The 14,414-nt window shown below is 36.3% G+C and overlaps 1 protein-coding gene across 50 annotated transcripts in view; it reads left to right on the forward strand.

Moving 5' to 3' along the window:
- KCNMA1 (potassium calcium-activated channel subfamily M alpha 1) overlaps nucleotides 1-14,414 on the forward strand; it is a 428,996-nt gene that overhangs the window by 116,273 nt on the left and 298,309 nt on the right. For all 50 annotated transcript variants that reach the window (XM_085583432.1, XM_085583417.1, XM_085583419.1 and 47 more), the window contains one exon: nucleotides 4,871-5,035. In XM_085583432.1, the coding sequence (XP_085439558.1) occupies nucleotides 4,970-5,035 (66 nt within the window). In that variant the 5' untranslated portion in view covers nucleotides 4,871-4,969. The remainder of the gene's footprint in view (nucleotides 1-4,870; nucleotides 5,036-14,414) is intronic.

Raw genomic sequence — 14,414 nt, forward strand, 5'->3', positions numbered from 1 at the left:
AGACAATGGATAGTAACTTTATCTGACAGAAGGCTTCTGCCATGGCAATATATTCAGTATGTACCTGAAGTCTTAATATTATAGTTTTATATAAATTTAAGACCCCTATTTGGAGATGTCAAAGTGGTGAGTGAATGTATTGAAGGATGTGAAAATAAATTATTGATAGAAGTCTAATAATTTTAAACATAGTGTTTCAGAGATTTGCCCAAGATAAAGGAGAAATAGTCTCTCATGCAAAATTATTCCTCTTCACATAGCACCTCTTTGTGGCTTTGGGGAAACAGGTGAATGAAAAGGACAGAAACGTAAATATAGATTCCTGTTATGTAAAAATGGCTATTTTCCTAGTCTTGTTGATATGATATAAAACATTTCAAAAAAATGTCGGGCTCTAGGAATGCAATGTTGTTAATTGCAGGCATTTGCTATTTGCTGTCATCATTATCTAAAGCAGCCCTTTCTTAACTGCTCCAAATGGCATTTTTTTAATTGTATTGTTACTGCATGCTTTAAGCTAGGAGCAGCTGCCATTCTGACAGGCCCATTCTCATCTTACATTATATAGGGTGGAAGTCAAAGGCCAATACTGTGTTTGCCTCATTTATGTTACTGTTTCTAAATATCTGCTTAAAGTGAGCATACTACTTTCTCTTGAATGATGCGGGCATCATTCAATGCTCTGTATCTCATTACAGGTGATACGTAATGAGTTTTGTGTGATATTCACACACGTTGGATAAATGGGATTATCAAATCCTTTTCTTTGTTTCACCACACTTCAACCCAGGTATTTTCCCTCACAACTACTCCCTGTTTCATATGTTTTTTAACATATTTTAACAAGATAGCAAGTTTTTTCAGTACCATATATCAGAGAGTACTTTCCAGATTGTGCTCATGGTGTCCTGTATTTTTAGGGCTTTTAAAAAGACAGGTTATTCTTAGATGATGTTTTAAGGTTTCTTAATAATTTTCTGATTTTATTTTTTTGTTGTCCTGAGTTGGATGAGGTGTCTATGCAGTGGTTCTAGGTTTGTCTAGGCATTTTAGAGGGGAAATGGAACAGGCAGGCTTATGTTTCAAAAACTGTTAACTGGTTTTGAGTGAACTTTGTCTTTTTGAGTTCTTCTTCCTTAAGGTGACTGTCTTCAAGAATCCCAGAACTTATGTAATCTAAATCAGTATTTATTGCTGAAAATAGAAGACAAACCATTGGAGTTTCTAGTCCAGGTCTCTGTCAAACTACTAGTAGAACACTGGGTACTGATTCTTGTACATACCTCCTCATTATGCTATTTTCCATTTAGTCATTAAGTTCAGGAAATATATATTTTGCAATATACTACTTCTCACTTAATCTACCTGCATGTTCCTGCCTTCAAGAAATTAAAATAATGAAAACTGGTAAGCAGGGTGGGTAAAGATCCCTTACTTGTAATATTGGACTTGTAAATAATTAATCAACTATCGTCACTGTCAGGTTATTATTTGAAGCACCTTTTTCAGGTGTTGGTGTTGGTTATTCAATGCTTTGTGATGAAGAAATAGCAATGAAACAAGACTATACACTTAATAACAGGACTGAATTTTATGTTCAGTATTAAAAAAAATGCAGCCTTTAAACCTCCTTTAGTTATCACTTCACAATTGCATAATGACTTGGGGATAAACTTTTCCTAATACTCAGCTGCCAATTAAGTAAGATAAAAAGCTAGCTATGTAAATGAAAAATATAAAATATCCCAACTGAATACAAATATTACATAACAGCAACTAATCTGCATGTTAATTATAGCTGCAATAACGGCAGGAGCTAGGCTGATCATGACAGTCAGTTCCGAATCATACTTGGCAGGGGATGATTGTTTTATTAAATTTTAATTAAGAAATAATATGGGTGGGAGATTTTTATAGAGATGAAATAAGTAGTATAAATACAGAATTATAGCCATTCAAATCTATTAAAGACTTGGATAACTTCAGACAATCAAATACTGAATAGGTTTGTCATGTTTTACTGCTCTGTTCTATTGGCAACCAAAAGTAAATACAACAAAGGAACTGTAGGTTATGAAAACCTTTTCAAAATGTAAAAGCTACCTTTCTCCTTCAATTAAGTAAATTGCCTGCTCTTTTATTGAGTGCTAGGAAATTTTAGATTATTTTTATGTCTTATGAGCAATCACATCTATTGACTAAAAGACTGATGGTAAGGAATATGTACACAATAAAAGAATTTTCTGACCTTAATTAATACAAGCTCACTAACATGAAATTGACTTTTTTATTCAGCTATTTGTTTAGTGTTCTGTAGTTCTCTGACTTTCTATAGCAAAGTTTGTAGTTGTGTTTTTAGCAAGGTGAGCATCTGTGCACTTTTAAACAAGGGTCGCTGGGTGGAAAGATCAAAAAAACCTGTGGTTTTATCCTGACTCTGCCAGTGACTTCTCTAGTGACTGAGTTAGGCACCTAATCACCACCCCAGTTTTTTATCTGAGAGGAAAAGAGAATTATACCTCCTTTACTATGAAAACCACATTAACTCATTCAATATAAACTTGTACCGAGTATGAAAGCTCACTGTGCAATGCAGAGGAGGACCATGGAGCAAAATCTGGTGTGTGGAGGTTACAGTTCTGAAGGCCAAGCTGTAGCAGCTACAAAAGGCAGAGGAGCGGTGGAGGAGGGAAGGCAAAGGCCCGTGCAGTGTCTTACGCCGTCGGTGGCTGTCAGGGCTGTGAGGATCCCGCGGCCAGGGCCTGCCTGGAGCCCTGGCGGCAGCGGTGGGACAGGGCCCTGGCCTCGAGCCGGGCTGGGGACAGCAGGCTGGGGACAGGGGCGTGGGGCTCAGGCAAGGGCACCTGGCTGGGGTTCACCAAGGACAGGGCTGTGGGAGCCCTGGGTGGTGCTCAAATGGTGTCCTGAGCCACAGAGGGAGTCTGGGTCAGGGGAGACCCTGGGGACAGCAGCTAGAACCGGTGAGGCCTTGGAGATATGTCTAGATTGCCTAAGCTTCAGTATTCTTTGGAGTATAGAACCTAGTTTTGCCTTTCCTGGTTTATAATCAAAACCCTGATGGTGGTGAAGGCATTTTTTTGGGACTGATCTCTATGGCTGTGTGATGCTTTGGGTCACCAGCTGGCTCCAGCCAAGTGTTGCTCTGCTGGAGATGCCTCATTCCGTTTCGTACAGTGCTGTCCTCTGCAATGAGCTCATTCCTGTAGGTTGTGCTCCGTGTGTGTGCAGCACAGGATGTGTCTTTCAATGCAGAGTACAAAACATCTGATTCACTGCGTCCAAATTTGTCAGTGAATTAGGTCCAGTTATGCAAATACAAAATAATTTTAAACTTCTGTTGCGTTATTTGCTTGGGAAGTGTACTGAATTACTGTTGTAACTCTGAATAATTTGTTATTATCATTATAGTAACATCACACTGGTGTAATCTCTAGTAAGAACATGAAACCTGCTTTCTGGGAGGGAAACTAACAGAGAAAAAAGAATATGATTAGCTAATTAGGTTGCAATGTTGAGCTTCTCTAAAAACAACTGTTGGTCTCCATATTACATTTTTAGCATTGTTCTGCTGTTCTTCGCTGACAGATTCAATGAAATTGCTTTATTAGTTGAGTGCTACTCTCAGGAAGTGCCTGTGCCCTTGTGTCCCACTGTGTCCTCAAGGCCATCTCACAGCTATGGGTTTTGGCCATCACAGGATAGTACTTCTACTGTAGTAATTATCACATAACCAGCATCAAACATCTTTGCTTGTATAAAAGATATCCCAAAGGGGATTAGTGGCAATTGATTTCCTGCTTACTGGCCTACAGACAAGTAATCTATATACAAAATCTTTCAAGGTATTGGCCAGGGCAGAGTGCTTGGAATGCTAGTGAAGTTCTAGTTCTCAGGACTTTCTTCAGCACTGAATTTTGCTGCCTCTCCTATTTTTGTTTAGCGTAACTTGCCAAGTATTCAGGAAGTCATTAGTAGTATGCTGTCACCACAGGCATGCTCATGGCACTTCGCATGCAGTGTGATTTAAACACTGTACAATCCACGCTGGCATTTCCTGTCATCCCCCCTGATGTTTGTGCAGCACCCATGACTGTAGCACATGGCAGGCAGTTACAGAGCACGACATCCTTGCTGCAGCATCCATGAGAGACTGATATGAATTCCAGTGCTTGTTACTCATCAGTGAGCTTGGTGCAGCTGAGGCTCCTCTAATTTCTAGCTCTTCTTTCTGTAAGAGCCACTTACTGACAGAATAATTCCTGTGATATATTAAACACTTTCATTGAAACACAGGTTCACTGATAGTGTGGCAGCTCCCTGCAGATACTTTATGATGGATTTTTTTCCCCTCACACTTGATAATTGCTGTCTTGTTACATCATGCTTTTCAGTGAAGGTTTACTCAGATAATTAATTCTAGTGATAGGAAATTAAAATTGTACATAAATTGTGTTCACACCTAGTATGCATTATTTTGAACTGATACATCAAAAGGTCTTTCGGTGTATGTCTGGCAAATTCATTTATATGTAACTCTATAATTGCATACAGAGCTGTTGTCAATTATGTTTCTTGTAACAAAGGAACATATCATATATTTGGTGTGAAGTATATGTTTTGAAGATGTAATGTCAAGGAGAGTGTTATTATCTAGTTAATCTTGTACCTTATAGAACATTTCCATTTCTCTTATTTCTAAAGATGTGGCCATGTAGGTTCTTAATGTCACCTAGCAGGAATTCAGGAAGACAGATTTTCTGGTTTTTATTACTGTTCTTGGCCCTATCAATATCCTGACTTTCACTGTCAAATTGCTAAACATTAACTAACCCAAATACTTACTTTGCAGGAGGCCCAAAAGATCAATGGTGGCGCAGATACACAGGCAGATGGAGCCTGCAAACCAACAGATGAAAAAGAGGAGAATGTGGCAGCAGAAGTGGGATGGATGACGTCTGTGAAGGATTGGGCAGGAGTCATGATATCTGCCCAGACATTAACTGGCAGAGTACTTGTAAGTTTTCTATGATTTTCTATGTTGTTATTTTAAAGAATGTTTTTAAGAAGCACTATTTCCCAGCATTAGTGGAGGATTTTTGATTGGTTTGTTGCATCAGCACTAAGTCAATCCCAGTTTTCTCTGCAAAATAGCAGACTAATTCCCACTGCAAGAGAGAAGCAGAGAAAGCAAGTAAAAAATGGCTGCCAGTCCACTTTCCAGCATATTTCACACCTCTGGCCCATGATTTTGAACTACAAACAGTGAATTTATTAATTTCATGTTAGGTGTTAAAACTATAGACATATTTAATCTGAAAGTAAAATTGTACTTGGAAGAATGGAAGCAAACCTGGAAATTAAGCCAAGTATTACAAATGTAGAGAGTGGTCAGAACTGTAAAGCAAAGATAAACTTCTCATGGCTATGTAATGAGGTTTGTGATATATTCAATAGACTGATAATGACTTTATATTCCACTTATATTTTTCTTTATTAGTGTAGAAATCCTTCAAACCTGTGAGTAGTAACATATCAAATGGAGACAGATGATATGTGGTTTAAAAGGAAGAAAACATTTACTTTTTCACTTTATTTAATCATAATTGCTTTAGAGCATTGTCAAATATTAAAATGCAAGGGTTTTCTGTGGAGTTCACTGCAGTAAAAAGTGTCCCCTATGTAATTTGGATTAGTTTTCTTTTTAGCATGCACATACTTGTAAACCAGAATCTGAAATGATTTAAATCCCATTTAAAGCTTCAGAGAATCTCAGTGAAACTTTGTAACTAGTTTGGGTTGAACTGAAAAATTATTTGTGTCTTTGGTTAAGATATATTTGATGGTGAATCAGTTTTGGGCTATTTGGATGGAGGAGGAAATGGAGGAAAATAAGAGATTGCACTTCTTAATCAAGTCTTCGAAAGCAAAAAGTTAAGGTGACTTAATTGCCACTGTATTGTTTAATTCTGCAAGAAGAGTATTTTGATTATTTTTCCTAAAAATATCATTTTTCACTTTTGTTTATGTTCATTGCTGACTTTTATCAATATCTGGAAGCTGTGTTCCCTTGCTGCTTTTAGCACTATGTGTCTTCTCTGTGCAGCTGCCATGTTTACAGGCTTTTAGTGATTGTCTTCTAAAAAATGGCATTTTGCATGTTTCCTGACATCTTCAGTGTTAAAAATGAAAAACCTTAAAGTTGTGCTTCCAGTTCCAGTTTAAATATCAAAGCTAGAAATCCCCCAAAGCCAGAGTCCTCTGCTCCCACCTCTGCAGTCAGAAATTGCCCTGTGTTGGTTTTACTGGGCTGTATGTGAACAGATACAAACCAACCACTGGGACCAAAACCTAATGTACATAATATAAAATACATTTTACTTCAATATAGTGGGAGAATTTAACGCTGTTTGATGATTTCATTTATTTCTTGGGAGTATTTTTTAGAGTTTCACATTGCATTTTATAAGGGACCAGCTGGCTAATGTCACTGGGTTAGGTTATTTCTGAGAGTATATTTATGATCTTGTCAAGGTATAGCAGCACATACTGTGCACATCTGGGTTTATCAGTATGCCTGACCATCTTGAGAAATCAGATGCATGGAACCTCTTAGTTAATTTTAGTCAGTTTAAAAAACAAAGTGCATTTAATTTAATACAGCACTTACCACATTCAGTATTTGAATTGACAGGACATAATTTATGGAGGATCATTTCCAGAATGGATCATTTGGGTGTTAATTTAAATTCTACTTTCTGAGAATATTTGCTAAAGGTTAACTACTTCAATGAAAATTTGTGCTAGAGAGTAATAATGCCATTATTTTTAGATATAGGATGTAGCAAAATCAAATCAATATTTATGTTGAAGTATATTGTTTGAAAATATTAGGACTTAATAATGGATAACTATTAATTTAATACAGGCTATTCCTGACAGCTACTCTGTTTCTGAATTGAACTGCAAAATTTGTTTTTTCCCCTGAAGAAAGAATTGGTCATTTCACAGTCCTCTGAAATCAAAATTGTATGTGATATCTGCAGCTAAAGAAATTATTATACACTTTTACACTGTGCGAGTTTAAATTAAAATGAATTTTATACATAAATTAAAATTAATCTTATACATCCAATGTTTACAAAAAAAGTTTCAAAAGCAGTCCAATGAAGATGGGCTTGGGAAAAGAGTTATAACTGAACTCAGTTCAGCGTGGTCACCTGAAGGCTATTGTGAAACTGCTGCCTGGATTTATGTGGGAAGTGAAGGAGACAAGTTAGTGCAGTGTGGAGCACACATCAGTGTAAAGTAGAAGCTTATTTGTGTTTTTTTGCTTATGGGAAAAGCTCCCATCATTATTCTTACCTGAACAGGCATTTTCTTCACTATGAATCTTAGTGGAATGTGAAGTGCTGTTTGTGGAATCTAAAAGGGCTACTTTATGGAACTCTCACTTCTGGGTTCTGTCACCACACCTTTGACATGTCTGATCTAGCTTTTAGTTCTTCCCTTGTGACCTTACAAAACAGCTTTCTAATTTATCGTATTGGTTTGTCCAGGTACTTTGTGAATATTGAAACAAATATTTAAATAGTGGGTGCTCCCATAATTACCCCTTTAATTGTTAAACTTTATGGCTATCCAGAGGTGAAGTAAATAAAGGCCAACAGTGTGGAAAATAGAGGACAACATACATGTTTAAAGGTTATAGCCACATAGTGTAGTACAAGATTGGTCATTTACATTGGCATTGGACCATTTGTACAATTCTCTAGTGAAATAAAATATTTATATTTATACAACAGATGCAGACTTGAAGGCCTTAAGCAACACTGTAGCCATAAAATTACTTGAAAACTTTTAAGTCAGAAAATACTTTTTTCCAACATACTTTACAAAATCATGTGTTTGTGCATCTGCTGGAAAGTAAGGGATGTAACTTGTTATTCATGGTCTGGGTCATTTGAGACAATTAATGAAATTGTTTAATCCAATCAGAGACAAACACTGAAGTTATTGATAGAGATGACTCTCCTCCACACTAGCTGTCTTATAAATGTTTAATTCGTTGGTGGTTGTGAGGGAAGGAAGGTTTCTGTACCTGAAATGAATGCTGAAAAAACCCAGCCATGTTTGTAATCCCCTCAACCACCCATTCCATTAATTAGATGGAAAATTACATTTAAAGAATAAGCAAAGAGGAGAAATCAGAACCTTGTTGTTGTTGGGAGCATCATGAGAAACAAGAATGGGAGATTTTAAATAGTTAAATTATTGAATTTTCAAAGCATTTCACTATCACTTGCTTATTATGTCAGGTGTTTCCTAGTCTGTAGTTCATGTCTGTAAGAGATGCAAAAGTGGCATGTGCATGGGATTGTACTAATATTGAATTGCTTCAGTAGTTATGTGAACAAAGTAAAGATAAAGTACTGAAATAGAAATAGACATCCTTACTGCTTTAGTAGCTAAATTTTATTTCTGACATTTCATAAGTGGCTTAGGCACAGAGAAATATTCAAACTACCCAGTTTCATCTGAAGGGCAGGCTTTGGAGGAAGAGATTTGTATAAGGAGATGCAGCATGTCCTTCAGTTAGAAACTGCTTTTGTTTTTAGAAGTAGTGCGGCTGGCTAAGTATGATGCCTACAGTTGTGTGACCAAAATAGCCTTTTTTCCTCATGCTTTATCTTTGAGAAGCACAACTGAAATATAATGTTCTTGGTGCCACAACCTTTGAAAATGTGACTTTTGTGCTTAAACAATGTAGATGGGAATTTGATGTATGATTTAAAAATGTGTCCATGTTAAATTGCACAAGCACACGATTTAAGAACATGCTAATTGAGCCTGAGCAGATCTGTCTGCATTTGATGTTGAGTGACACAAATATAAATAACAGCAAAAGGTAGTAGTTTACTTAAAATCTGCTCAGGGAAATAGCAATTTACTTTGAAGTGCTGTAAACTGCTGTAGATGATGTAAGCATCAGATTTCTAAGGTGAGTTTCTCAAAGAAGAGACAGACACATTCATAATTAATCTCAAGATGCAGGAAATTAAACATGTTTATGAACTGATTTTGCTTCCTGAAATTATATCAATTGAGTAAGAAGAAAAAGATTTCCTTAATTAGATGAAGTGTTTGTGCAATATACATATGACTTTATTCTGTGTATACAGAATAAAGTCATATGTACATTGTTGAATTTGACACAGTTCAGTCTATGGAAAACTGTAGACCCTTGACTGGACTTGTGAGGAACTATTAAAAAATAGAAGAGGTCCTCACTACTCATTTGGGGAAAACTGGTGGACCTTTAATTATATAAGTATTTATAGTAACTTTTCCTGGGAAATATATGTAGGTATTTTATATGATTTTTGGTTTTGATTGCTTGTGTGTTTTGGTTTTTTTCAGTGTTTTTCACTAGATTTGTTCTTGATGCTTTTTATTTACTTTTAATTTTTTTCTTCTGAATGAGAGGACTCAAATTTTTTAGTGTTGAGCGGGGGAAATCCCCACAAACTCTAGTGATAAGTAATAGTTTTCTAGCTGCCAAAGTGAAATTTAACAGTACAGAAATTGTAGGGTTTCTCCCTCTTTCCAAACGGTATTTTAATGAGAATAGGATCTTAAAGGATAGTTTGGTATTTGACAGATAAGAAAGTGAAGAAGCAGGTGTGGTTGGTATACGTATATATATTTTGACAGTGTTCTTGACAGTATCAGCTCTTTCACTACATTTTCAAAGCAGGAAGAGAAACCTTGAGCAAACATGCGTATGCTGCACCTCAGAATTCCAATATGAAGTTTAATATGAATTCTCAAGGATATGCAAAGTTCTCATAAATTTATTTCTTTTTCTTTTAATTTGGACCCTCTCATCCTGGTAATGTCCTGTAACCAATCTTCTTGTGAAATTAACATACTTTTTTTTTTTTTTCTGAGCATGTGTAATGTTCTTAGGATGCAGTTAATCTGAATAGGACTTAATTTAGAATAAAATATATTAATTGACTAGAGAGTAGGAAATGAATGCATGCTTGAGTGCTTTAGTCTTTCATACGCATAATATTCCAAGCCTTTTACAAGTCCAAATGTGACATTAGTCTTTCAGCAGTGAAGCACGTGCATTCTTTGATAAAATAATTTGTTTTGCTCTGATATTACAGTTTTTCTTAGGTAGCTATGCAAGGTTTGGTGGGACTTACAGAATACCCTAGTCAGGCAAGTAAAAACAGTGCCATATCTTCCCCTTGGCTGTGGTCTAGGTTTCTGAACTTAAGAGTAGAAAGGGAAAGTCTTCCTCAGCTTCTAGATCTGACTGTGAAGTCAGGAAGCACAGGCAGGAGTCACAAGATGTTCCATGCCCTGAGTGGTATGGTGTGGTTCTTTTTTTTTCCCTCCTCTTTTTTAAATGGTTTTTGTTTTGTTTTGTTTGCTGCTGCCATTTTTTTTTTTTTTTTTAGTTATTTTAGTTCTTGGGGATGGAAAAAATTATGTAGCTATTTTAGGTTATATACTATTACATTTGTATAAAAGTTACCTTTTCCTCATCATGGTCAACAAGTAAGAGAAATGACACAAGGATGAAAGAGCAGAGTCTTCCTGAGCTCTGGACAGTAAAAAGACAGTGCCCAAACTGCTGAGAATGCACCGTGCAGTGTGTCAGTGTAACTGCACAGATCTGATCGTTGCAGGTGAGGAGAGATTATAAACTGCTTGTCAGTGTTTGGAACTTACCTACCTGCTGTTCATAGGGAATGGTTTAGATTCTGCTCATCTCTACTGAGAAATCAAATTTGTCTGTTTAGTTATTTTTAATCTTTCATAGGCCTTAGTGGCACATAAATGAATCCAAGAGATGAGTTCTAGATTGCCTTAATCTGTGACAATGATGAGGGCTATTTCCAGGGTTTCCATAGGAATAGGAACAATGTTCTCCGTGTAAGTTCATGAGATAATGATAATGGAATAGAGTAGGAAGTGTTGAGTAAATCTCGTTTGTTTCTATGGTAACTGCAGCTAGTTTAAATTCCAGTTATGCATTTTCTGAATATTTATTTATTATTGACAGTAGCAAGGGTTTTTTTTTTTGCAGGCTTTTTTGTTCTGGATTGAAGGGTGGGCTTCTGCCCAGAGTCTTGTTGGGAAGTTCTATTGCACATATGTCTTTATAACTGCATTATTAAATTCTGCATGTAGGTGCTACATGTAGATGTAGCAGTTCTGATTGTCGCTGTACTTTGTGGTTTTGGGAAACTGCTGTAATTTCAGTGGATCTTGTACTTAAAGGAATAATGCATCTTGTATGGTGATTCTTGTGGTGTCCTGTGCAGGACCAGGAGTTGGACACAATGATCCTGATGCATCCCTTCAATTCAGCATATTCTGTGATTACTACATGTTTATCTTAAACTTGCTTTGCTGTGAGGTTGTTAATGAGTTATATGGCTAATCAAACACAAACGGCATTTTTTTTTCTACTCAATTTTACCAGTTTTAAGTACTGCTATGTGAAAAATAGGTAGGGTTAGCATAAAGTACATGTACTGGTAAAATCAAATCAAGTAAAGAATAAACAGTACATTTCATAAGGAAATGACATGAAATATACTGAGAACTGAACTTAAAACATTGCATTTGAATTCTTAGCTCAGAAGTTAGAACAACAGAAAGTTAGTGTATATATCACACATGCAATTTATCTTAATTAAAATTCCTTATTTTTATAGGCATCAGTTTTGTAAGCTAGATCTCACTGTAGCCTAGTCTACCTTATTTTCAGTCAGGTTATAGCTGCTGCTGTGGAGACTTAGGGCTGTGTTGCAGTGACTTTTGTGACCATGCATGCAGAAACCATTCTAATAGTATTTAAAAGCATGAGGTTTTTCCTACAGTGGGAATAAATATCTTCTTCTAACATTTTTGCAAGTGCCACTTCCTTTCTTGTATTAAGGTACCCATGGCTTTCTGTCATTAAAAGGACAAAAAACACACTTGAAAATAATGTGTTAAGTTTTGAATGATGTGATTATTTGGAGAAAGTCAAGAATGTGGTTGCTATTCAGATGGCAGAGCTGGTTTAGGTAAACGTCTGTTATATAACTCTTCCTTGGTGAGAAATTGTTGTAAGACTATCACTATTGATAACCTGTATAGCTTATATGCATGTCAAACATAAATAAGGGAAAGTCTTTACTACTTTTTTCCTGCGTAAGTCTAGAATGAAAGTGTGTAAATACAGAAATGTGCCTTGTGGAAATGCTGTGTTGATCCTCATGATTAGTGTCTGATACAGGGGAAATTTACCTTCCACCCATGGGCCACTGACAATAGCCAGGTATTTAACAAAAGTTACAAACACAATTTTGCATATTTACAAAGCTTACTGGAGGAGACAGATGGCTTCCCCTAAGGCATTTGTGCTATTCTGATGTGAAAGGTTGCTCTGATGATGCAGTTGATAATAATGGGGTTTTTATAGGTTTCTTTTTCTCTTTGTGCTTAGTGTATTTCAAAAAATTGTGCTTGTAATCAAAACACTGATGTGATAATGAATATTTTTGAAGAAAATTCTGTGTATGTTTTTATACAGCTCTACCGTCAGTTACTTGTTCTGAAGCATGGGGTAAATGGAACAAACTGCTAAGCTTGTGGTAAAAAGAAAAATATCCATTTGGATGTTTCGCACAAAATATTGTCTATCAAATTCAGTTTCCTTTTCCTTCTTGCATACTTTCTTTTAAACTGTTTTTAGGTATTTCCTGAATATTCACAGGTTTCTTGAGAAGTGCTCTAAGCATATCCCTCCTGGTGTCAGTAGTTTTATGTGGCTCCTTAAATTTGGCACAGGAGATTACTCTCTGCTTTAATTAATGCTTTGTTTTAGCTTCAAATACTGCAGCAGAGACAACTTCAAAGCTTACTGCTTAAGCTGCAGAAAGTCCCACTTTTCCTGTGAAGTCTGATGTCTGTATTGGTAAGGTTTGGAAGGCTTGGTTCAATCTGAAGTAGTAGTAACTCTGTATAGGTAATCTAATGGTAGAAGCTAGGATGGAGAAGTTATCAATTGGAAGTAAAAATCAGGGAATATAAACTGCCTGTTCCATATGTTTCACCTAGAAGCTGGAAGCTCTTAGAACCTTCCATAAATCCACAGTAAAATGTCATGAGTTTAAGGGAGAAACTTCCTTGTCTACTTGAATGATCCTGTTCCTCCTTCCTAGTTAGTCTGCATCCTCAGATGCTTCCCTTCATGCTGGGAGAAAGCTAGGAGAAAATGTTTTGAATAGGGAAGATGCGCAAAAAAGGGAAAGAGAGAACTTTTAAAAAGTTTGAAACAGTCCTGGAAACTCATCTCGTGAAGACTGCTTCTATTTATCAGAGCTATCTAGGATAGATCAGTGAAAAGGCAATTTCTGCAATGGAATGCCATGCCTTCTTATGAGTTATGGAATTGCTGACTGTGACTATGAAGAGGGGGTCACAAAACTGACTAAATTGAGGCAGGATACGTATAGGATGGAAAAGGATTCCTCCATTATTTCTGGTCCAAACTTAAAAAAAAAAAATTCAAACACAGTGTACTTGTTACTGCTTAGAATGGGGATCCCACTTGGGAACTAAAAGTGAAATGTGGAACCTAATCCTGCCTTGTGGGCATCTGACAGAACTATGCCATCCAGTTCTGTCAGATGCCCACAGTCCCCTCATTGAAAAGCATGTAACTCCTACAGACTGTTAAAAAATCAGTTTGTGCCTGTCAGGGGTAAAATCTTGCAAAAATTAGTTCAGTAGAGATGAGTAGATTTTAGTGAGCCATCTGATTTTTATGATATACAAAATGTGATCCTATCATGAGCCTGCTGTAGAATACTAAGCTCTTTGTTCCTGTCAGTCATTATATTTAATCCTATAACGTGTGTTCTGAAGGTGTTGAATGTCCCTTGAGAAAGTATAGCTATGTATCTTGATAACAAGTATATTGTCAGCAGTTTAGTAATATTGCAAACTGTAATATCCCTGTCAGCTGTTTAATTTTATATTTTTCCTTATTTTTTAATCTGTTCATTATGGCAAGGGATAAAGTCTTGTCTTGCAAGTTTGGATGCTTTTTTTAGGGTTTTTAAATAGAGCCAACTCAGATGCTGTAATGTTGAATTCAGCTTTAGAGTGGTATTGGGGCAGTTGGTGCTTTGCTTGATCTGTGTGGGCTGTGAGTGTCATTGGATTGTCTGGACAGTGTTCCTTGCTTCCATCTCTTCCATGCTACAGTTTAGCACACATGTATGTACACACAGAAGCTGGACCAGTAAGTTTTTTTTTTTGTTTTTTTTTTTTTTTTTTTTTTTTGGTTTTTTTTTTTTTTTGTTTCAGCTAAATTGGAGAGT

Source organism: Lonchura striata, chromosome 6 (assembly GCF_050655825.1).
Source record: "Lonchura striata isolate lonStrDom1 chromosome 6, ASM5065582v1, whole genome shotgun sequence".
Classification (NCBI taxonomy): Eukaryota; Metazoa; Chordata; class Aves; order Passeriformes; family Estrildidae; genus Lonchura; species Lonchura striata.